This window comes from Euwallacea similis, chromosome 16 (genome assembly GCF_039881205.1).
Source record: "Euwallacea similis isolate ESF13 chromosome 16, ESF131.1, whole genome shotgun sequence".
Classification (NCBI taxonomy): domain Eukaryota; kingdom Metazoa; phylum Arthropoda; class Insecta; order Coleoptera; family Curculionidae; genus Euwallacea; species Euwallacea similis.
In genome coordinates, this window is record NC_089624.1 from 76,585 (window position 1) to 100,908 (window position 24,324).

The following is a 24,324-nucleotide window of genomic DNA, read 5'->3' on the forward strand; positions in this document are numbered from 1 at the left end:
CGCAGCCAAATTATATTGTTTAATTTTCAATCTAAGATTCCAGAATCTAGGTGATCCAGATGTGAAATGTTGGGAGATTGATGCAACAACCGATCGAATAGAAAACCGACGATCTAATTTCAACCAAATTCAAATTACTTTGAATCCACGAAAAAAGTATTATCTTTATGTACCAGACGAATTTTTAAAAATTAACGAATTGGAATTATTTAAACACATCTTCAAAAGTTCTACTAATTATTGAAATAGTGACTTCGGCTAAAAGAATTCGTACATTCGTTTTGTATAAATAATAACGTAATGTGAGTAATCAAAAAGTACTAGAGTAGAGTACAGAAACTTCAAAGTATACTTGATATAGATTAATTAAGGTATTATTGGTAAAAGAATATTTTCCACTAAAGAAACATTTCAACAACATGTGTTTTTTTTGCTTGTTTCCAAAAATACTATATCTAGAAATTTCTAAATCTTCCTATTTAATCTTTCCTAGTTGAATAATAGTATTTTTTAATGGTGGTAATGGAAAACACTGTTTTCTTGAAGAGGATAAAAAAGTACCCTAGGAAAGTGTTACTTTACAGTTTTTGAAAATGCTAAGGAATAATGGTGTAAAAAAATAATCACCAAAATGTCACGACATGTAGGAAGTCAGATCTAATCAGCCATTATCTATGTGACCATGCGCAGACCTGTAACAATAATGTGTCCAGTAATGAATTTTGTGAATGGTTTATGGTCAGGTAAAAAATCATGTACATGACTGCCAGGAACGTTTCTTAACGCACGAACGTGAAATATGCCGCACAAGCCTTAAGCAAGAGTTGCAATATTTCACCCTTGTCTGTTAAGACTTATTTAGTTAGCTTCTTATATATAATATATTATGTATTATATCGAAGTTTAATTGAAGTAATCTACACGCAGTAGTATTTGGTATTCTTTATAACATTTCAGATGCCCATATCGCGAAAAACTGATAGGTACTCTGTATCATGTTTTTAAACTTTGCAATTTTTTTTATTAGGTACGTATAGCTCATATAGGATGGCTGACTGCAATAGCACAATAATAATGTTATTATGTCTTATCACAGATGTGCTATTTACGTTCCAGACTTTCTAACTTTACATTCCAGAATGGACGTTTATTTATTTGCGTTCGTATAGTATATTTATTTTTTTAAGACACTTTCAACTTTTTTGACAAGACAACTAGTTTTCAACTATTTTTTTTCCTGAGTGGCTACAACTGAGCATGACAGCAATAAAGAAAATTCTTGCAATATCAGAATATTAGATTGCAGGTTTAGCACTTATTTCCATATTATTTGTGTTAGATATGTGTATAGTACACTCGTCCTTTACAGAGGTAAATATTTGATGGGAAGTGAAATTTTTTTAATAGGCAACTCATATACTAATTCTAGTAAAAATTCCATTTTAACAAATTCTTATGATGAATTTCAGAATCCAAAAAGTGCGCATCCAGTGCTGCAACATTACCGTCGAAATGTGTCTGCTTTGTCTAACATGATATAAAATATCATAATAAAACAGAACAGCACAAAGTTAGACATTTAACCCAACGCCATTAATGCCCGACATATATGAAGTTCTGTCATTTTTTATGTTGTTTAAATAAGGAATTGTCACAGTCGAATTCCTAGAATTTAGGGGGGGAATTAGGGATTGCTGAGCGAAACTGCTATTAATTTAATTGCAACCTATCTAAGCATGATGATCGTCTGCAAAACTATAAAAATGATAGACTTAACGCAATTTCAGTGGTGATAAATACCTAGTGGGCTATTTGACAGTTGGGACTTTTTTTATTTAATAAAGGAATGGCTTTGCTTTGACTTATATTGTTATTTTTATGCTTTTCGACCCTAAAAATGAATAAACCTCAAATGTATTTCAGCTTAATCATCCTTTTAAACTTTTCTTTTTTATTCTCGCTATCACATGACTGTTTCAGGAAGAAAAACTGCCTGATGCAAGAATGTTGTCGAGCTGAAAATACAATAACCTTATAACCAAACCTAAATTGAAATTAATTGCTATAGCGAATCATACATCTTTAATGACTGGGCCTCCGTTCAGTCATATGATGTGTTTACCATAAATTAATTTGCTCAAAATCACGTGCATTTGTTTATTATTTCAAATTAGAGGCCGGTTTAAAACCCACATGGTCGACCGCAATCGAATCTCGTGGTTGCTAATTGTGTTAAGATTTACAGGTTATTAAAATGGTTGTTGCCGATTTATTAAGATATAAGTGATAGTTGTACAAATATTGTTTTGTATGTGCCAATTAAAGTTCATAATGTATTAATTCGAAAATATATAATAACGTTCTTCAAATTTCAATATCCGATAAAAAAAAGGCAGAACTAGAGTAATAAAATAAAGCTGAACACATATCTTCTTTGTCCAATAAAGTTAGTCTTTACTATCAACTTAAAATTAAAATTAAAATTTTATTTCCACAGCCGATCTGAATAAACCACTTCAAACACACGTTTTTAATAAATTTAAAAAGTCAATTTAACCATACGTTATATATTTATTAATAAAAAACAAAATACCTACACCTACAAAGAGATAGAAAGTAACCATCTTATAAATAACATATATTTTACTTTTAGTGCATTGAAACAATCGAACATTTTTTCGGAAGGGTCATTACAAATTTTTGGGTATTATATATAATTAAACTCAAAAAGTGTTTTTATCTTATAGTTTGTTTATTAGTAGGTACTTTTCATACAATCGAGAAAATAAGTGTCTATTTAAAAAGGTATTTTTTTCATGACGTTGAAAATTTTTAATCAAAACGTCTCAAATCCCTAAGTAGGATTCACGATTTTTTAAAATTTATCAATTACTAGCATCTAACTACAGAATGTTTCATTAACAGAAGTCATTGATTATATCTCAGAAACTATAAAAGAAAAACATACAAAATATTTTCATTATTGTAGCAATGCTAGTTCTATTAGAAATTAGTGACATAAAATTTTTGAATAATACCTTTTGTATCTTAAGAAATTTTTGGATACAGTCTTACAGTAGATTAATTTTGTCATGCCAGATGACCAAATAATCTATATTTTTACTATTTAGAGGGCTATACAGCTACGACCATCCCTTTAGAACAAAATGTTTTGCAATTTCATATCCTAATTTGTATTTTCATAAAACAAAACATATTGTACTTCATTACAATCCTAGAAGATAGAATTTTCTCGTGACTAAATTGTCCCTCACGCACAGAAAATGTTATGTCAGTACGTGAAAATGCATGGGGACATGTAATGAATGATACTTACTATTATTAAAAGTGAATTTTTTTAGTTATAATCAACCTTACGAGAAAATCCTGCTATTTTGGAAAAGCTGGTAATATTTATGATAGAAATCGAGGGTACCACTCTGAAATTTACATTCAATTACATTCTCAGATAAATAAGCAAGATCATAATTCATGTAATCTTGTACCTCCTTTTTTCTCATACGAACCTCTAGTACTTAATTGAGCCTAGTAGAAAAAATATTCCAAAACTATTGTCAGAGAGTCATAAAGCCACTTGATTCAGGAAGTATTCTTTTCTAGAAATCCTTCTGTAGCAAACATTTTCCAATATGACGATATATTACTTTTATATTTTGCCATAGTTTAAAGTCATTTACTGCGTATTTACAAATCTCTTTGTTTGAATTTAATCTTTGCACATGTTTGTTAAAGATTTTCAACTGGAAATAAATCTTATTATGTCGGGCAATAATATCAAATATTTTTTTAAATTTTACTTAGCAAAATAGGCTACGTAAACTTGATTCATTTTGCCTATATAAAGAGTTATTCATAATTCTACTTATCATCACTTGATATCTTTCCCTTCCCATTTAAAGTTTTGAGTCTAACTATCACCCCTTGCTATGGATTAATATTTTTGATATGAAAGTGCTTTTTATATAGGAAAGTACCTTTGGATGTCTAAAACAGGATATTTTTTTATTTTTAAATGGTTACTCCGTATTTCTAATATACGAAACTCGGCAAAGGAACTATTCTATTTTTTTTACCACCTACGCAATTGTATTTAATTTCAAATGATTTTATAATTTTTATAATCGTTTTATTCCAGTAAGTACGTAAGGTGTATTTAGAATCATATAATTACTAAAATAAATAATCCCGTGATTTATTCTCAAGTACTTCGCACATCTCGTGATTTTAAGTCATGGCTTTATAAAAGATATTAACAAAATACTTAAATAATCAACGATCTTAACGTATGTACTTATAAAGATAAATGTATCCACCTTAACAACTTTTATTTTACATTTTCTTTATACGGTAATCTATCAAACAATGAACTTACCTGCTGAAATCTAAGTTCCTTTTATCAATTCAATTTGCAACAACAATTAGATTTTCTGATAGTTTCTGGATAATCACCCTAAATGTGCTGCAGGTTCAAAATATGTGTTATTGATAACTCTGTCAAATTTAGGGCCGTACCAATAGAAACTTAAAATCTAAAATATCAGTGTAAGCTACTTATATCGCATTGTATATTTGTTATACCAATTTCTTGTACACAAGGAATTGAACTAATCTATTTTATACTTCCACTATTTCACACTAAATTTTTTCTCTATTTGTTTTCAAGTTGGAATATGATTTCCATAATTTTTTGCTTTGATTCTTGTATATTCACGTGATATTTTTGATCTTGAACTATTGCGGTAATTACTAATGGTTTGAAATGTTTTATAGTTGAATTATTGTACTACTACAGAATATAAGTTTTTTTATCCGTTTTGAATCGTAATTACAGTAAAATGATGGCCAATGTCATATATAAATTGCGGAAACTCCGTTGTTTATATTTTTTATATGCCGTTAGGATAAAATTATTTTTATATTATAGTACAGAGTATAACTTGAAACGGAATAGTTGAAAACCGGCATTAAACCATCCAACGCCTCCTTTCAGTTGGGTCACTCGTTATGTTAATAATAGTAATTGAAATTGAAAATTTTAACGAAATTAGATTATACAGGAAGCTATTATTTTTGTTTTGTTTAGGTGTTTTCCTGTATGCGATTAAATTATATGCTTGCGAGTATTATTGACAAACATTTGTTGGAATGACAACAACTTGCCTACATTTTCGCGGAATTTTTGTTGCTGACTAACTGAAAGTGATGTTTGTGTGTGTTTATGGCTGAATTACTAATTAGTACTACTACTAGCTATTGTTCAGATTCTTAGTTAATAGAGTTAGCCAGTTTAATGTTAAAGTTAACAGCATATTAATATTTTCGTCGTTAGTAATTTGGAGAAAACATTGCAATTTCAACTAGTCTTTTTATCTTTTTTATCTTTTAATCTGTCTTTTTTTTCAACACTTTTCCTTATATTTGCAACATTTGGTTAATTTTGCCACAGTTGTTTAAGCATTTGTGCGCATTTGCCTAACATTTTGACGCATTGGCCTACCATTTCACACTTACTTGATATTTACCTCATTACATTTGGAATACTTGACTAACATTTGTTTCGTGTTTGGATGGTTGAGAAAGAATTACTAATAAATGTATATACACTAAATGAATATGTTTATGCTAACATCTGACATTTCACAAATTTAATGCATTTGTTTTTCACCTTTTATAACGAAATCTACAAAACGTCGACGACATTTATTTTCTTCATTTACATAATGTTTAATATTAATCGGCTCAAGAAAATCCCAATTAGGAATTAAAAAAAAAAAACAAAGAATGAATTTCAAATTTCTCATTTATTCATCCCAAAAAAACTAACAGAGACCTTAATAAAAAAGTTAAGTGCAAGAATTTGTAAAATAACAAAAATGGCGAACGAATTAGAACCGCATCCTCTGTTACAGCCTCTAACACGACTCTTCATCAAAGTAAACGGAATAAAAATTAATAAACAGCCTAATTGTCGTCCGCGGGATCGCTCTCGATATCCAGCTGGGGTGGCAATTCGTCGATTGCTCCTACTTCTTGGGCGAAATTAAGACCTTCCAGGTAATTTGAATAAAACTCCTCGGCCGCTGCAACGCTGCTGAAAGTCGCCTTCAATGTATGCCAATATGCATTATTTCCTTGGGCCCATTCCACTGCTTTCCACGAACATTCCTTATTTATTTGCTACAAATAGAACCATTTTGTAGGAAACTCAAAAATCATCTTACGAAGAAATAGAAAGAATTTTTGCCTACTTTAAAATAAAATAAAGAAACATTCAATTGATAAAGTTGCTTACTTCCATTTTAGTGTTAACGCCTATAATTGTATTGCTGATCATAACGCCGCTATCGCTGAGAAAGCTTACTCGGGCAGTATACTGTTCCGGATCGTAATAAACCTGTAATTCACCCATGCATAGCTGCTGCCAATCGGCCCCATTTTGCTCACTTAATGTGCATCGTTTGCTGAACATTATAGATCTTGAAATTGAAGAAAATACCATAAAAACAAGGAAATTCAGAACAATAATTAAGGACACGAATTAGAAAACTTTGTGATTATCAAAATGTGAAAATTGTGGATCCAATCAAGAGATGAGTCATAATCGAGGAAGTTTTAATTTCATGAACTGTATGACGTAACTGTAAATCCATTTCTTGTTGTGTTCACATATATCTTGCCAACGTCAGACTTCTGAGAGAAAACATCACATTGACATCGCTCCTCACCACACTTACCTGTCGTCATCGTCTTCTTCCTCCTCGTCCTCATCGTATTCATTATATTGATCATCCTCATAGGTCTGATCCTCATCGTTACTCACATTCTCAATGGCATCCTGAACGGTTGTAGGAACAAAGTCGCTGACATGTCCGCGATTCGCTTGAATTTCAGTAACCTACAAAGATGTGTATTCGTGTTTATAAAAAACTTATTTTTTCCACAACTTGTCAGAATATTGTATTATTACCGACTCACAAACTCTATTAAATAGAAATAAAGCAAAATGTAGTAGTAGTTTTAAAGAATTTGCGATTTGCCCTTTAATTTTTGAATCTTTATACGCAACACCATAACGATAAATATCATAAAAATAATTTCGGACACAAGCGTAAATACAGAATAAGTAACGTGACTTTTAAATATTCAATTTTGTTGCTTTTCGGTTTTTTAGGAATTTAACCGACGGAAAAACGTTGTAACTAACTCATACATTATTGAGCAATTAATAATCTCAACGCTTGTTCGTTTAAAAAACGTAATTTTAATTCCTTTTTAATAAATAAATAAACCTTACCTTTGGAATAACATCCTCGATACACGCTTTGAAAGCATGTGCCAATTCGGCGTTTTTAAATTTAACGGCCAGTCGTTCCAATTTGACTTCATCATCGCTGTAATTCATGCCTGCCCAAAGCCAGGCCTTGTCAGACGTTGACATGGGCTGCAGATCTAAATCCGACGTAATCCTTTGATTCAGTGCTACTTTGTGAACCTGCTCACGACGCAAAAGCAACCTATATTGTAACATAATAACGTGAAAACTTTCCGTGAAATGGCGCTGTCAACTAACCTGTAGGTCTTATTCTCAGGATGGTATAAGACTTTTAATTGTCCCACTGCCCGCTCTTTCCACTCCTGGGAATCGTACCGATAAAGTTTAGCCCTCTCGTTAAACAACACAGTTTCGTCTTCCTCTCCCGTGCTTACGACTATTTGGTCTGGCAAAGGGATTATGGGTTCAAAATGAGGGTCATGTTCGCCGCTTTCTTCGTCGCCTCCCTCATTTTCGGATCCTTCTTGAGATTTGTTAAGGTTTTCTTTGGTTGCCAGGGACTTGCCGTCTTTCTTTACCTATACAGGTTGAGTTTAGCATTAAGTTTAACGTTTTTAAGGATCGATAATTCAAAATGTACCAAAAATGGTTGATATAGCTTTAGCCGTTTTAAATTTTCCGATGACTTCAAAATTATTGGAAAATAAGCATTGGTACGAATCATACTTACATTTCCGAACACTGGAGCTCCTGCGTCCAAAAATGCAAACGACGATTTTGTAGATTCTTTTGATGTGAATGGAGAATCGGTTGTTGCAGCAGTCTGTAAATAAAAAATAAGTCTACAGTACCGAGTACGTTAACCACAAGTATTACATTTATGTGAAAGTTTTATAATAAGAAATCGCATACAAGAAATTGCTGGAAATTAATTTTACCGCTATAGAGTTCAACTTCGTGTCCAAGAGATGCAATTATCTCAAAGAATCTCATTGTAAAAAAGTTTCTTTCGCAAATTTTGAACCGAAGAAATAAAGGGATATTGACATTGGTTACCAAAACAACAAACTTTCGAGCTATAATTTGGATGATTTTTTGCTCATTAAATCGACAATAATATTTAATATTATTGTATGTTTTGCCCATCATATGTTACTAATTGTCTTACATTAATATCTATGTAAATCAAGACTATAAATGAGATATACCAATTTTATAACTTTTACTAAAAAACACGTTACGACTATTAATTACGATTAACCGCTTCATCCTTGGTAAGTGTCAAACTTAAATAATTAATAAAAATATTCTGTATATATCTTCCGAACATTTACCTGCTTAGCCAAATTGGCAAACGACAATTTTGAATCTGCCTGCAATACTGCTTCGTCTGTATCTTTCAAATTGGTCGTTGTGGTACTGCCAAAAGTAAGATTGGCATCGGTCACCTTCGGTTCGGCCTTATTTCCAAAGATCGTTTGACGGAAAATGTTACCAGAATTTGTCCCGCTACCGAAAATTCTGGCTTGAGACGGGGTGCTAAATATGTTTGAGGATGCCTGAAGTGAAGCAAAATGTCAATTTTAAATATTGTGAATGAAACAAATGTGAACTAAATAAAAATATGTATCATTAATACTAGAATCAATAATTAAGGCCAAACACAATATCTAGTATTTTTTAATGCTGTTTCTCCTTTGACTGAGCATAACGTTACCACTTCTAACTACATATTTTCAAAGAATGATTGCCTGCAATAGAACAGTATGTTAAGACTGTTTCATAAATTAAACTTAGTTTTAAAATCATATGAAAAAAATCAGCCTCATCACTCATAATAAAAATAAAACTATAAACAATAAAAAATAAAACGTATAACTTATAATTCAAAAAGAGGTTATGATTATTGTTTTAAGTAGAAGTATTTTATCTATACATTGGCGACGATATAATCAATTCAAAATTAACACGCCATATGTTTCACTTAAATTATTGTTTCCAGTAAATATATACCGAAGGTTGGGTGGTAGCACTGCCGAAAATATTTCCAGCAGATAGAGAACTTCCAAATATGCTTGAATTACTATTTTTGTTAGAAACAGTGCTGAAAATGTTGCTGGTAATGCCGGACTGATTGCCTGGTGCAGTTGATGGATTTATTGAAAACAAGTTGAAACTGCTGCCCATGGGAGAATCTGAAAATAATTGTATTTTCTCACTTACTGCACACAATGCCATAAACATTAGACGCGGGCAAATATCCGAAACAAAAACCAAGTTAACGGCATTTATTATTGTGATCATTGCTTTTTCCCGCAATATTGGTATACGATGATCGGACACTTTTATAAATGGCATCATAATTATAAAATTTGTAATAGCAATATTCGTTGTTGACTGTTTGGCCGCATTGACGGATAGACTGTATTGCAGAGATAAGGCAGCACTTATTCAACTGATATTTTTTTATTATCAATTATAAAATAGAATCACTCAAATAGAAATATCCTCCAGTACTGATCCACCCCCCAATACTTATAGTGGTCAAACTGCCCTCCATCTGACATGATACTTCAGAGTTTGTAAATATGAATAGCTTTGACACATCCAGGGAAATAATTATTCATGGGAAGCGCTTCGTGCGCATCTATATGGCTTTCAAGATATTCACTAGTGTATCTACATATGAGATAATTTTTCTAAATTTTGAAAGAATATAACAGTGGTTACAAAAATCAGGCCGTAATAAACAAAGGAGTACTTACTTGAAACTGAATCGGAATTGCTCCCAAATAGCGATTTCGTTCCAAACACGGACCCTTCCTTTGGCGTCTCCCCACCACTTCCAAACCAAGACTTGGAACCAAATATATTCGAATTTACCCCTTCTTTTGGTGTATTGTTGTGGAATAATGATTTGGAACCAAATAGGCTCATGTTAGATCCTTCCTTGGGTACGTCCGCGCCACTGCCAAATACAGACTTGGCTCCAAATATACTGGTATTAGCTTCTTCTTTAGGAGTGCTCGAGTTGAACAGACTCGAATTGTTGATGCTCTTGGTTTTGAATAGGTTTTCAGGTACCGGGCTTAAGACTCTAAATGTAAATATGAGGAATTGAAAGTAGTGAAATAAAGATTTAGCAGAAACGCATAAAACTGATAGTAAAAATAGATTTTTATATTATGAAAGACTTTAAAATTTGACAATAAATTCTAAAAAAATTAAAGATAACGATAAAAGTAATGAAAGTAAGCATTGATTCTTGGAAGATAACCAGTATAATCAGGTATTCAATTAATATTGTATACACTTTTAGGCTAATTCATTAACAATATATTTCTTGAATAAAAATAATGCAACTTTTATGAAGCATTTTTGTTTTGAAGTTCAAAACATTTTTTTCAAGTGGGATATTTTTCAACTTGTAGGAAGTACTGAAGGGTGTGAACTAAACTTTTTTTATTCAGTGTATAATCTACGAAACTTACCCAGCCGTAAATTTCTGCATTGGCCCTACAAAGCCAAAGGCCGATCCAGACGCTGTTGTTTCAGGAGTGGACACGGAAACTGAAGCGGAGTCACCGCTTTTAGGGGTAAATAAACTGCTAGTCTTCTGGTCGGGAGATTGTGGTTGAGACAATGAAGATTTTTGAAGCAGTTCTTTCAGGGTTTCTGTTTTAGGTGGGCGGACTATTGGTGATTCGCCTGTAAATTTGAAAGGCCAAGAATTAGCCCCTGTTGAATTGTGCATGGAATGGCACTTAAAAAGATTAAAGGTGAGAGATTCGAGAACGATAGGTTCGTTCCAACCGACTTGAACCGTCCAGTTCTGATTCCGTCAACCATTTCAACCGAACGTGCAATCTGTTGGGATCTATTTATGTATGGTTTTATCGGTATCCATTTCTTGAAAGTTAAAATCGATCAAGAACTGCCATTTAAGGATAATGCATTAACGTTACTATTGGTAGATACCAGCATAGCAAGACCTGACTTTTGTTTTTGAATTGTTTTTGGAGCATATCAAGTGTTCTTATATAAACACAATCCGATGAAACATTTTTTGACGTACCTGCAACAGTACTAAAAGTGGAATTGGAAACGCTCAGAAAGTCAAACACGCTCCCTGGACTAGATGAAGTTCCGAAACTGGTCATTGGGGTGCCGAAAGTCGACGAGGTGTTATTGGTGACGCTCACGGCGGGAACTGTCGCGTTCCGAGTCTCTTTGCCAAAAAGATCTTTCAGGCATTCATCGTCTTTCTTACACTGTTCGCACTGGCAATTTTCTTTCTGTCTACAGAACAATAAATTGTGTCCAATGTAGAAAAATACAAGTTCAAAATTGTAGTCAAATTTAACATTAAGGAACAGGTGAAAAGTAATAATTACCTATATGCCATGAACTTAGGAGGTAATTTGAGTCTAATAGCTTCCTGTTCTTCTTCAGGTGTCACTTGAGTCTCAGACACAAATTCGACGTCCGAATCGTGTTCCTTTTCGGTTTCCTTTTGAATTGTGGCTTCCTCTTTAATAAAGGAATTTTAATTAGGTGACAAAGTAGTTTGATGTAACAGACTTATAATGGTGTAATAAGTTTAAAATTTTATAAAGCAACTCATTATCACAGTAGCTCAAATTCACAAAATAAGGAATGATGCCATGAATTTTGCAGTTGGACATGTGTGACAAATACACTTGTGAATCGTGTATCTTATACTATTTTTCTATTGAGTAACAGCTTTATATTAATAATAATATATTAAAATAGCAATAAATTTAGTTCTAACATAGTGAAAGGTTGACAAACATCGCCGGTAGTCTCTATTTAACATTAACGCCAAATTTAGCAAATTGTTTATTTTAGCCGACATGTATAATAAATATTATTTATAGTTAATATACGTTAATGAATTATTAAACCAGATTTTTGTTGTCAAATAAGCTATGATCGTGCAAACAAAAGACGCAAGCACGCTTGTTCAATTTTAACAGTGAGTCTAATAGACAAAAGTTACATTAAAACAAGGAAAGTGATACCCACGTAAACATCCAATTAATAAAATTAATATTTTTCCCAGACCTAGTCGATTTCTCAACAATTCAGAAAAAATGACGATATGTAACAAAAGTATTACCTTCCTTAGTTGATTTTTTTGCTGCTAGAACATCGTCTACTTTCTTCTTGAAAATTTGAGCACATTCTCCATTCTTGAAACGTAAACAGAATTGATCGTGACTCAACTCGCCCTCAGAGAAATCTGCGGCATGGAAAAGCCAGGTCTTTTCGTCTTTCGGTATATATTCTATATCTTTTGTGAGCAAGTGATTCAAGCAAATTTTCAGAACTTGTTCTCGTCGCATAACAACCCTGGAACCAAAAGAAAAAACATAAATCTACTTTAATTCGGATGAATAGACACACATTAAACTAATAATAACAATTTCTGATTTTTTCAGTATTTCTTACCTTAGCTTTCCAGAAACAATGTCCTTCAGAATTTTGATATCACCTATACCGCGTTCCTTCCACTCTCCGGTAAAGTAACGATACAATTTCACTCTTTGCGAGTACAAAACTTCTTCATTCTCTTCACCAGTTTTCACTTCAACTATGTCAGGAAGAGCAACAACTGGCTTAAAATACACATTAGGCTCTTCTTCCTCTACGTAACTAGCTGTAAGGTAAAAATTCTTATGGTTTAATAAATTCACATGAACGCGAACAATTACTTGAAAAACAAATGTCAAGCATTACTCGAACGGCTGATGTGATCGATTAAAAACCTGACTAATACTTGTTAACCACGACACAATTATAACTTTTATATTAAAAGAGAACAGGTATATCTGAAATCTTTTTTTAGTAATAAAAATGTGTTTAGACTTACCATCTGATTCCTCTCCTTGTCCAGTGCTAATTTTCCGAGGACTTCGAGGTTTGAACTCAAAGTCCATTGTCTTGGCAGAACCGAACGAAATCACGGCACTATCGATTTTTTTGCTATTATCCTCAGTTGTTACACTTTCAGTGGCAGGTTTCCAGGTTAAAGTAGGTTTAGCGCTATTGCCAAAAGCAAATGTGGCTGAAGTGGCCAAAGAAGTGGTTGGCGGCATTCCAAAGGAGAATTTTACGCTCGGAATGTCAAGATTGCTCTAAAACACATGAAACATAGAACAGTTAATACTATTCAGAATTGTATAGAATCTGAGAATTCGTACATGGCGATTTTTTGGAAACTTAATTTGGGTATACTAAATGTATTTAACATACACAAATTTTTGGTAGATATCGAATTTGATATTCCAATTTTTTGTTGTGTCTAACCTTTGACTCGACTGCATTGCCTAATAAAAAAACTTACCTCTTTTGGCTGGACAGGCTCCTTCTTTGGTACTTTGTCATCTTTGGGCGCATCACAACTCAGACAGTACAAGCTGCTCGGTTCATTACGGACGTAGCAAATTTCACATTCCCAACTGCCCGGCTTGGGCTTAAAACTATCACCAAATGAGGACAAGACGGCACTGTTGTCGGCCACGGACCCCATGGATGGCTGTTGTATAGCTTGTTGCTTATTAGATGGCGATGCAGCGGGTATTCCAAAATTGAAAGTAAGACCTCCAGTGTCCAAGGAAATACCTTTTGTGCCCTCTGATGCAACGCCCTTTTTTGGAGTGTCACACGAAACACATTTTGTCTTATCAGCATTGTTACTAACGCAACAAGTCTCGCAGCTCCAAGCACCAACTGCAGGTTTAAACTGGTTGCCCCAATTACTGATTAGAGGTGTTATTGTAACTTCGGTACTTGAAGAGTCAGTAGCAGGCTTTGCAATAAAAGAGAATGTAGGTTCTGCTTTCTTTGGAGAAATGCCAGCCTTAGGGCTATCACAAGCCAGACAGTTACTACTTTTTCCGTCATTGAAAACGTAACAATTCTTGCACTCCCAATTTCCCTTAATCAATTTGAACTTATCCGCAAATCCTACTTTATGCTGCGCTACTTCGGGCTTATGGTGTTTACCGCTAACTTGACTGTTCTCATCCAACGTTGTTTGCAACTTTTGCACAGTACTCAAGAAATTATTGGCGATTTCCTCGTTTTTGAAGCGGGCGGTGAATGTTTCTGGTGTCAGAACGCCTTCCGAGAAGTCCTGGGCATGCCAGAGCACCGCCTTTGTGTCCGTCGCGATCTTCTTAAAAGACATATTCTTCAAGATTTGATGATTTAAACACACTTTGTGAACTTGGTCACGCCTCATAATCAGTCGAATAGTATCTTCTTTGAGTATTTTGATATTTCCAATGCCACGTTCCTTCCACTCGGGCTTCTCGTCACTATTATCTAGTCTAAACAACTTAGAACGTTCTTCTAATAGGACTTCGGCATTTTCTTCTCCGGTCTTGATTTCGACAAGGTCTGGGAGTTTATCAAGAACGGGTTTGAAGTCTTGAGTCGGTACAAACTCTTCGATCTGGTCATCGTCTTTGTGAGGAATGGTGACCGTTGAATTGTTCTGAGACGGAACTACTTGCGGAGAGAATTTCGCTGGTTCTATGAAAAAAAAACAAACTAATAAGTTGAAAATATGTGAAAAACGTACGTGTATCTGAGTGACACGAATTTGTTAAGTGATCGGCGGATTCAGGATTTAAAATTATGCTCATTTTTGGACACTAGTGGATTTATCGGAATGGGCGGGCGACTCAAAAACCTACTTACCAGAAAGACTTTCAAATAAATTTTTTACAGGAGTTCCAGCCGTTTTACTACCGAAGGAAAATCCCGCAAATGGGCTCGGTTTCTCTGACTCCTTAGTCTCTTCATTGGCCTCAACAACAGGTTTTGGCTCCTCCTTAGGCTTAAATGTGGGTGCAGTCACGAATTTGAATCCTCCTAAATTTGTGGGTGTATTCTGCTCCGCAGTATTTACAGCAGGTTTAACAGGAGTGGCATCAGACGTAGAGACGCCTATTTTCGTCTTTGATAATTCAAAGGCTTCAGCGAATTGCTTGGCCTCTTCAGCGGTCTTGAACCGAATGCAAAACTTTTCGAGGACTACCTTCTCGTCCGCGAAATCGTTTGCAGCCCACAGCAATGCTCGATCATTATTGGCCAGAGGAGTCAATGCCATGTCTTGTGTCAAAAAATGATTGGCGCAAATCTTGTGAACTTGTTCCCGTCTCATCAACACCCGCACCTTTCCAGTTTCGGGATTATGAAGAATTTTGATGTTGCCAATGCCTCTTTCTTTCCATTCTCCAGCGTCTTCGTTTGACACATATCTGAAGAGCTTGACCCTTTGGCAGAATAGTTCAGTTTCCTTCTCTTCTCCCGTAGTTACTGGAACTTCATCTGGAAGCGGGATTATGGGCTGGAAATCTGGTCTTGGATCGTATTCGTCTATTAAAGTGTTACTGTTGTTAGATTTGTTCAAACTTATGCTGGTTTCGGACTTCTTAGGAGTATCAAAGGTCTTGTCCAGTGTTTTTTCTATGTGAATACCGAGGGAGATGTTTGGCGAAGTGCCCAAATTTTTAGCTAAAAAGTAACATAACATATGAGAAAAAAACATTAAACTAAACTGATAACAAAACACATTCGGGCACAAAAACCTTTTCATACAGTTCCCATTGGGTTTTGGGGTTTTTATTGGACATGTAACAAAGGAAACTATCTATTTAAATAGACTAGGTCGCAAATTTTACTTCGACTATCTTTCTACTACTAACGTTTTAGTTATACTAAAAATGTAAGAAATTGTCTGCAAAAATTATGTATGACTTATTTATTAATGTTTTTTTCATTACTAATTTCATATGAATAGAAATTAAATACATATAAAAGAACTTACCCGCAAAATCTACAGGTGACGCGGCTGCGCTCGATATCGAACTCAATAGCCCTTGCGTGGCGACGAAAGGTGGAGGCTGGCTCAACACCGAAGGGGTCACTGTATTTGTTGTTGGCATCGGAATTTGATAGTCATGCACACCTTGTGAGGTTCCGGGTTTGGGCAGATTGCCCTTAATAAATTGCGGTGGAATGGTCACGGACAAAATCGGCTGACTCGCCGTGGCACTTTTAAAACTGGGCAATGGATCCGAGGAAGTTATAACAACATTAACCGGCGGTGCCCTTGATGAAGTCACAGGAGCAATAACGGAACTTGAAACGCCGCCTTGACCTGTGAACCCTGAGAGACCACCCACAGAGCTCGAAACACTTTGAGTTAGGAATGTTGAGGGAGTACCAACAGGATTTGAAACGCTGCTTGTCAGACCTTGACCTAAGAATCCTCCAAAGCCGCTACTGTTCAAAGTGGAAACTTTAGGACTCTCTTTTGCGACATTAGGAAAAGCTGAAGTTTTAGGACTCTCCCTGGCAGGCGCCGGGATGCTCTGAATTTGCCCCGTGAGCTGACTCAAGTGGGGGTTATTCATCGAAGGATACATTTGCGGAAAAGCTTGTAGATTTGGTAACTGCTGCAAATGTTGTTGATCACCGGCGTGAGGTAAAAATGGAAGTCCCGCTGTTTGTGGCAACGCTCCGTAAGGAAACGGTAAATTGGGGTATAAACCTGGATACAAAGCTTGAGCGCCATATTGAGCTAAGCCAGCTGGAAATGGCAGTTGAGGGAGTCTTGGATAATTCTGGAATAAATTGCTCGCCACGTTGTTTAAATTGGGCTGAGCGTTGCTGGTCAAATTGGCCCCCAAGTTATAATCCAAAGAGCTGTATTCAGGGTCCAAGTCATATAAATCCTCCACGCTAATATTAGCGTTCTTGTTCTGATCCTTTTTGAGTTCGTTTAGTTCCTTTCGCACTTCGTGCACTACATCCGTGATGCTTTGCAAACGATCGTCCACGGAGTGACTCAAGTCGTCCACCACCCTTCTGATATCATCAGAGTTTCCCTTTATTGTATCCTTAAATCCCCTAAGTTCATCACTCAATGATTGTTGGACATTGAGCACCATCACTTTAATTTGTTCCAAAACATTGTTTAAGGCTAAATCTTTGGAAGCCATTAATAGACGAATTTGAGCATCCAACCTGAAAACAACCAATGCTTTGCTTAAAGTTAACGAATAACGTTTGGAATTCTCCAGGTCAATGGCTACCTTTCCGGGCTCGGCCTGGCTTCTTCTCGTCGTGGGGCGCTTAATCTCAAAGGCGTGGAGTGCAGTAAGCTTGTTTCATGTTTAGTTATATTCACGTCTCGTGGGTTTTGGAAACTGGCGTGGTGAGTGTACGTACTTAAATAGTGCTCGCCCACAGAATCATCTGACACGTTTTCATCGGACATTCCTAAAAATCGGTTGAACCATTTTGGTAAAACTCAGTATTATTTAAAGGTTTCTAACAATATAATTATTTTGGTTTGCGTTTTCACTATAGGGTGACCATTATCTATTTCAAGAAAAGTGTATGTGCGAAATTTTAACTTGATATCGCAAAAACTTGAGAGACTCTAAAATAGAATCTTAAAAAAAGGCTGAAATTTTAACATTGCGTACTTTCATTATTTATTTACTATACTTGTGACATGTTAACAATATTGCTTTAAAACGGGCAAAATTGATCGGGGGGTACTAACGTCTTAGTCAATAACGATTAGACAGAATTTACTTTATTTGCAAATCCCTCACCATGTGGTTAGAAATTACAAAAAAATCTAGATCGAAATCTACTGAATATAATTTTCTCACAATTATTGGTTTATACACTAGTGAAGGAAACCGAACTAATCTTCTAAAGGAATACAAAATTTATTATCTCTTACCATCGCATTCATTTCGGTTGGTACAATCCGGATCGATCCGCGACAAAAGTCTTTCGGTCTTCTCTATTTCAGTACCCAACTGGGCGTTGAGAGGGTGACTTTTGTCTTGAGTAGGTTCCCTGAGGCGGTCCAATGTCAAATACAAACAATCACGAGCTCTGAAGGGTCAAACAGAGATATGATATAAAATAAATGAACTTAAATCAATTCTTAAAAACGATGTTTTCTTTTTGTATATAAAAATAAACAAAAATATCATCTTCATCATGGTCTTTACCTGGACAAGAAAGTAATGTTCTGACTTCTCATTTCTGAGGTAAGATGCTCCTTAGGGGCGAGCGTCTTATTCTCGGCCATCGCCTTATAGATCTGTGACTGGTAGAAACTAGCATAAGGATCTTTCAATTCTCCAAATATATGCATAGCCTTTTCGTATTCTTTCTTCTTCATTAACTGTACTCCCACAAAAAGTTTTCCTTGGTCTATATAAGACACTATTTCATCGAGAGGCAAGTCCTTATTTTTGAACTCGAATAGCCTATTGTTGGGATAGATTACAGCGTGTTCGTTTTTCAGTTTTTCTAGTAGGGGTAGAGCTGTTTTCCAGTACAATTCGGCTCTAATAAAAAAATATTACGTAGAAATAAATACGTAAATGACAGGAGTTTGTAATACCTAGCAGAGTTGGCTTCAATTTGAGTAGGTCTTTTCAATTTGTTTGCTCTATCAGCAAAAATTCTGGCCAAAATTACCAGAAGCTTGACGTCAAGACCGTGATTTCCAACACACCTGATAACCTAAACAATCAAAAGAAACATCAAATTACTTCGAACATAATCCAAAAAAATACAGAATAGCCAAGATACATTCTACTGTGATATTATCAAAATCATAATCTAATTAAGGAATGACATGAACAAAAAAGTTAATATGAAAATGTCACATATGTTTGATATATACAGATTCATAAAAAATTATAAGTAATATGGTCAAGTGCACCCCTTATCTTGGATTTAGTGTAGAACGTGTTTTTTTTTAACACGCAACGTAGCCATTTCCATGTTAAACTTTTAACTCCATACGGAGATATGTTGTGTTAGAGTTACATATATGAAACTTGGCACGAGTAAATCTTGCAGTGCTAACTTTATTTTAATTCGTCGTTTTTCACCTTATTTAATTCACCTTTTTAAATGTATGTATGTAAAGCTAGAGTTGCAACTCCTACTTGTGCCGAGCTTCATATCTGTAGTTTCAGCAGAACATGCTCGACATGTTAACCCTTAAAACCTTATGTAGCGCCTTAAAAAATACACTGTACAACGCACCTCAATGCCTTTAATAATAATCAGTCTGATTTCGCCCATATTTGATGTATATTCGTTCTTATACATTTTATATGCCGCAGTCATGAATTTCGACTGATTTAGGGTGCCCAAATTGTTGGTTATTGACACGGGCAACACGTGAGGCCTGCAAATATAGGAGCACAAAATTAATATATGTATATATAGGATGAATTTTTTTTATGGTTAGTGAAAGGATCTTACGAATTACAAATCCGGCTAAATGGGAAAAGAATTACAGTTTTAGGAGACCGATTTAAAAATGATTTTTTTAGATTGAAAAAGTTGATGGCTTACTAGATATTCTACAAAAACTAAATTTTATGATTTCTTTAAATCCGCCGAACTAAACTAACTGAATTATTATTGATGCTTGAAAAAATACGTAAGTACACACAAAAGTTTCAGAGAATTTCAGATTAATTTAAGTTCGTTTGACAACAACATTCCAACGCATTTTATAACAAATATTATTAAATTACTTAAAGAGCTAATTTCTGTAGTGAAACAAGGTGTAAATTACTTATTATTAATCACTAATACTTATAGCTATAATTTCAGAATCTTTCCATTAACTATAAACAAATAATTCACTGAAAAAATACTTCACTTTGTGAGTATTATTCCCGACTTACCTATTCTGGGTAAAATACGACAAACTTTGATCGGCGTTCTTAATCTTGGACTGCGCACACAATGCGGCGCAATAAATGAAACTTTGTACATCCAAAATACTTAAGGTTTCCGCCGCACAATTCGCCATATTCTTTACGGAATACTGTAGCCCATCGAACGTCTCCAAGGTGAAATCAGACAAATTATGATAAGTTAAAGCCAACCAAATATAATGGTGTAGGGAGCCTGGATATACATTTTGAGCAATCTAATAAAAAACAAAAAGCCGTAATACGAATGAAAGTTCATTTCGTAAGTCGTGCCATACCTCGTTGTAGCTAATAAGGTCTTTGTAGTCTGGTAGTTGAATTACTGGCTCTAAAGAGGAAGAAATAAAATAGCTGGTAGTAATTCTCAGCTGTTGGTCACGTTTGACGAATAACTGAAAAAAAAACAGGTAAACTTAATAGTTATTTCACAAAAAAGTGTATTAAGGACAGCTATTGACAAACATTAGCTAACGCGTTAACAGATGTCTAAATTATTAACAGTTAATAGAGGTATTAATCACAACATTTTCAAACAAAAAGGAATATTTTAAACACTTCAAAGTCTTTTGTTTTTTAATTCTAAATAACCAAAAAGAAGCTACTTTTTTTGGTTATTTAAAGCTTCTTACCTTCTTGAAAAGCTGCTCTCGCCACATGCCTGTGGAATGTTGATTCGCCTTTTCGATCACAATATTCCTGCGATCTTTTGCCAGCCCTAATAAAACATTTCCTGCTTGTGAGCACCTAAAACAAATCAATGTGAGTATCTACAAAATTACCACTTAACAATCACTCACCTGAAAGCAGCGGTTTTTTGCCAACCTGTCAGCAGCAACCTTCTGTCTTCAGGCAAATTATCAAACCAATACGATTTTGTGTCGGGTATTGAAATATTATAAGCCGTAAACAATAGCGGTAAAATAACATTTTCCACCTGTTAAATAAAAAAAGACCAGCAATATTTACTTAATTACTTATATGCATATTAAAATGTACCTCTTTGAAAGTAAGCAGATCTTTCTTCGCCTGCTTCAGAGCTAAAATGCTAAAGTGCAGATTGAGTTGCCCTTCATAGTGATTCTGAAATTCCTTCAACAACCTTTTATCAGGACAGGAGTCAATACTTTGACTTGCTTTCAAAAATGATTGATCAAAGTTGAACACCGCAGTGACATACTCAGAGGTGGTTTTAACGTTATCCACATGTTCATTAAGTGAAAGCTGCGCCAGTTTCTCAAGAACTGAGGTAGACAGAAACCAAAACTCCCATGTGAGTTGAGTGGCTACACAATCTTTTTGATACCTACCAAAAGTAATTGTATTAAGCTACGTACAAAAATGATTAGAACAACACATTTTTGCCTCATTTTTTTAGATATTTCTGGACCGATTTTCATAAATAAAAAAATTCTGAAAGTTCATTTCTTTTAAAATCCTCGACAGACACTAATCTCTTAAAGAAAAGTGTTTTCTTAATTTCCCACAGGATAAAGAAAAATTTTTATAATTAATTGCAAAATTCCAACCCTCTATACTTGCTAAATCAAAAAAATTATTTAACTTTTCCTAATTTTAACAAATAAACTGCCAGTTTTCTTAATCAAACAGGGTGACTAAAAAGATTACATTTCATAACTAGTTGCATAATAAAAACAGACATCTTCATTTGATAACCGAGTTAAAAAATAAGATCAGCAATTGAGATGATTATTTCATTTCTACACATATAGGGTGTAGCTAGAAATATTTATCATTTTTTGTTATTCCTGATAATAAATCAAGACATTTCAAATATATGACCTCTCAAAAATGACTCAAAAATGTCCCAGTTTAACGATTTTTATAATTAGTTTATTTGGGTAAATATGAAAGTCTACTTGTTACAAACCTGACAAGAACCTCAGCAAATGTCTCATACCAAGCAATGCTGTCATCAAAAATATCCAACTTTTTTTGTTCAATATCAGAAGCATGTTTGTATGCATCTTTTATTTTATTGTTCTCTAACAGATGTTTCAATAACCTAACTCTCAAATTTACATCGGTGGGTCTAAAATGGATTACAAAAATAAAGACCTAAAAATGAAAATAGTCTTCATTATTACCTATTTTCAAGCTCTTTTAATAAAAATTTAGAAGTCTCATTGGGATCTTGGCTATTGCTGGTTATAATTTTTTCCTTAAGGTTGGATACTATAGGGTTTTGAGGATCTAAGGACTGAGCCAAATCACAAAAATACTGAGCCTCTGATATTTCAATATCTAAGTCATCCTGGGTAAGTAATTCACAGACTGAAAACAATAGAATTTTAAATGGTAAGGACATACCTTAAATAGAGTGATATTTAACCTTTTAAAACCAAGTTATTCTGCTTGGAATTTAATTGCAAACTGGTCCTGTAAGCATATATTGCTGCTTGTCTTCTCCCAAGTTTCTCCAATGATTTGCCAACTAAATTGTGGCCTTCTGGTGATTTTGGTTTGACACTCAAATAGGCATTTGCATAGCGCACTGCATGTTCATAATCCCCAACATTGAAGTACAGCTTGGCAAATGCAATACCTCGAAGACATCTCTAGATAAGAAGTGTAGTCATATAAAGAAAGAGATAAAAAAAAGTTCATATACTTATATGTAACATAACAAGTACATTTAAAATTGTGCTTAATTATAGGACAATATGTATTAATGCATTTTGGGAATAAAACAAATGAGAGTGCAATTAGTGCAAAAATCTATACCCACCACATCACTTTAAAAAAATTGTTTAAACCATAGAATTCTTAAACTTAGATTTCAAAACAGTTTTTTAGAAAGTTGGAAATTTAACTTAAATTGCAAGTGATTAACCTTTAAAGTTGAATATATAAATTGCCCCTATTGGGTGATCTCTGATTATTTAATCATAGTAAGTCAAAAACATTAACAAATTTGTCTATTGTCTCCATTTAGTGCTTAAAATTTGAGGTTGAAATATTCTTAAGCTGCATAGGAAAAATAACCACCATGAACCATTTATATACATAGAATATCTACTCTTATTTTACTCAAATTAAAAGGATAAAATTGCTGCTTTGTGATTTTCTAACGTCTTTAAGTCAAACTAAAATTTATATGGGACAGTAAGACAAGGGATTCACAGGGTTTTTAATTTAAAATCCAAAACATCTCCTTGCATAGTTCAATTTTTTTAAACTTATGATGATTGATGCAATATCCATTCCTGGTATAGAAACAAGCTATAAATAGAACTAATTGAAGGTGGGTTATAATAATAAAGAACGTAATACGCAGAGAGTTATACTTAACAATGATTTTGGCCTATTACAATAATTAAATAAGAAAACAATAAAAATGCCGGAGAGGTAAAAAAGACGTTGAAGAAGCGTACCTCTGTCTCGTTGTTCAACGTCTTCAGAATATTGTTAACGTGTTTGTCGACTTCATGCCGAGTTCTGAACATCGTTAAGCATACACTTTAGTCTTTTACAGTGCAAGAAATGTCTATAAGTACTTATAAGTTTTATTTATCACCGTTTTAACTTTTTTTTAAATACTTTCGGCATTCGATTCTTCGGCCACAATTCACAAAAGAAAATTGAAAATTATGTGATGTTAGTGACAGATGACATACACAGAGTCAACTATTGTCATGTCTACACAAAAGTATCGTGTTCAGATATTACATATTTAGTGTGAGTGTATTCCAGAAAAAGACTGTTTTAGACTTAAAAATGTCTTTTAAATAGATTGGTAGGGAGATGGTAAATATCCATAATATCACTACAGAACAAGATTTCATAAGGTTCGACGAGTTCATAACTAATTTGGTAGTAGCAATTCAGGCTATAGCTTCACTTTTGATTAAAAAATTGATGAATTAATACTTTTAACAGAGATTCTCCTTCTACATGATGTTTCTGTTAGAAGATGAGAAAAATGAATGAGTGTTTAAAATCGCTCTGCACACATTTTAAGATTAGATTCAACTTGTGTACACTACCGAAAGAAATAAAATTTTTAACTGATAGTCGGACGATTATATTAAAGTAAGTCAATGCTAAAGTATGCAATGATTTCTTGCCAGTGTAATTGACCCTGTAATGTCTGAGAAATATCTATTGACCATGTCATTGATTTTCATCTCTTAATTTGTAAAACCAAACCAACACCAAGTGAGATGCAATGTGTCATGTCATGGTCAATGAGTATTTTTAGATTTCACT

General features: G+C 34.1%; 1 protein-coding gene across 1 annotated transcript; it reads right to left on the bottom strand.

Annotated features, from left to right (window-relative positions):
- Positions 1-5,823: 5,823 nt before the first annotated feature.
- On the bottom strand, positions 5,824-23,688 carry Nup358 (Nucleoporin 358kD). The gene is made up of 32 exons (XM_066397988.1): positions 23,490-23,688; positions 22,448-22,673; positions 22,203-22,389; positions 21,986-22,147; positions 21,094-21,400; positions 20,895-21,031; positions 20,727-20,841; positions 20,376-20,489; positions 20,068-20,315; positions 19,415-19,559; positions 18,762-18,883; positions 18,364-18,705; positions 18,087-18,244; positions 17,425-17,611; positions 16,155-17,356; positions 15,023-15,841; positions 13,662-14,854; positions 13,188-13,452; positions 12,767-12,974; positions 12,435-12,667; positions 11,689-11,824; positions 11,370-11,593; positions 10,786-11,002; positions 10,060-10,391; positions 9,308-9,489; positions 8,629-8,853; positions 8,025-8,117; positions 7,592-7,872; positions 7,316-7,535; positions 6,756-6,916; positions 6,314-6,497; positions 5,824-6,198 (listed from the first exon to the last, which is right to left on the bottom strand). Exons 1-32 carry the CDS (start codon positions 23,559-23,561, stop codon positions 5,983-5,985), a joined length of 8,913 nt encoding a protein of 2,970 aa, XP_066254085.1. The 5' UTR covers positions 23,562-23,688; the 3' UTR covers positions 5,824-5,982.
- Positions 23,689-24,324: the final 636 nt, after the last annotated feature.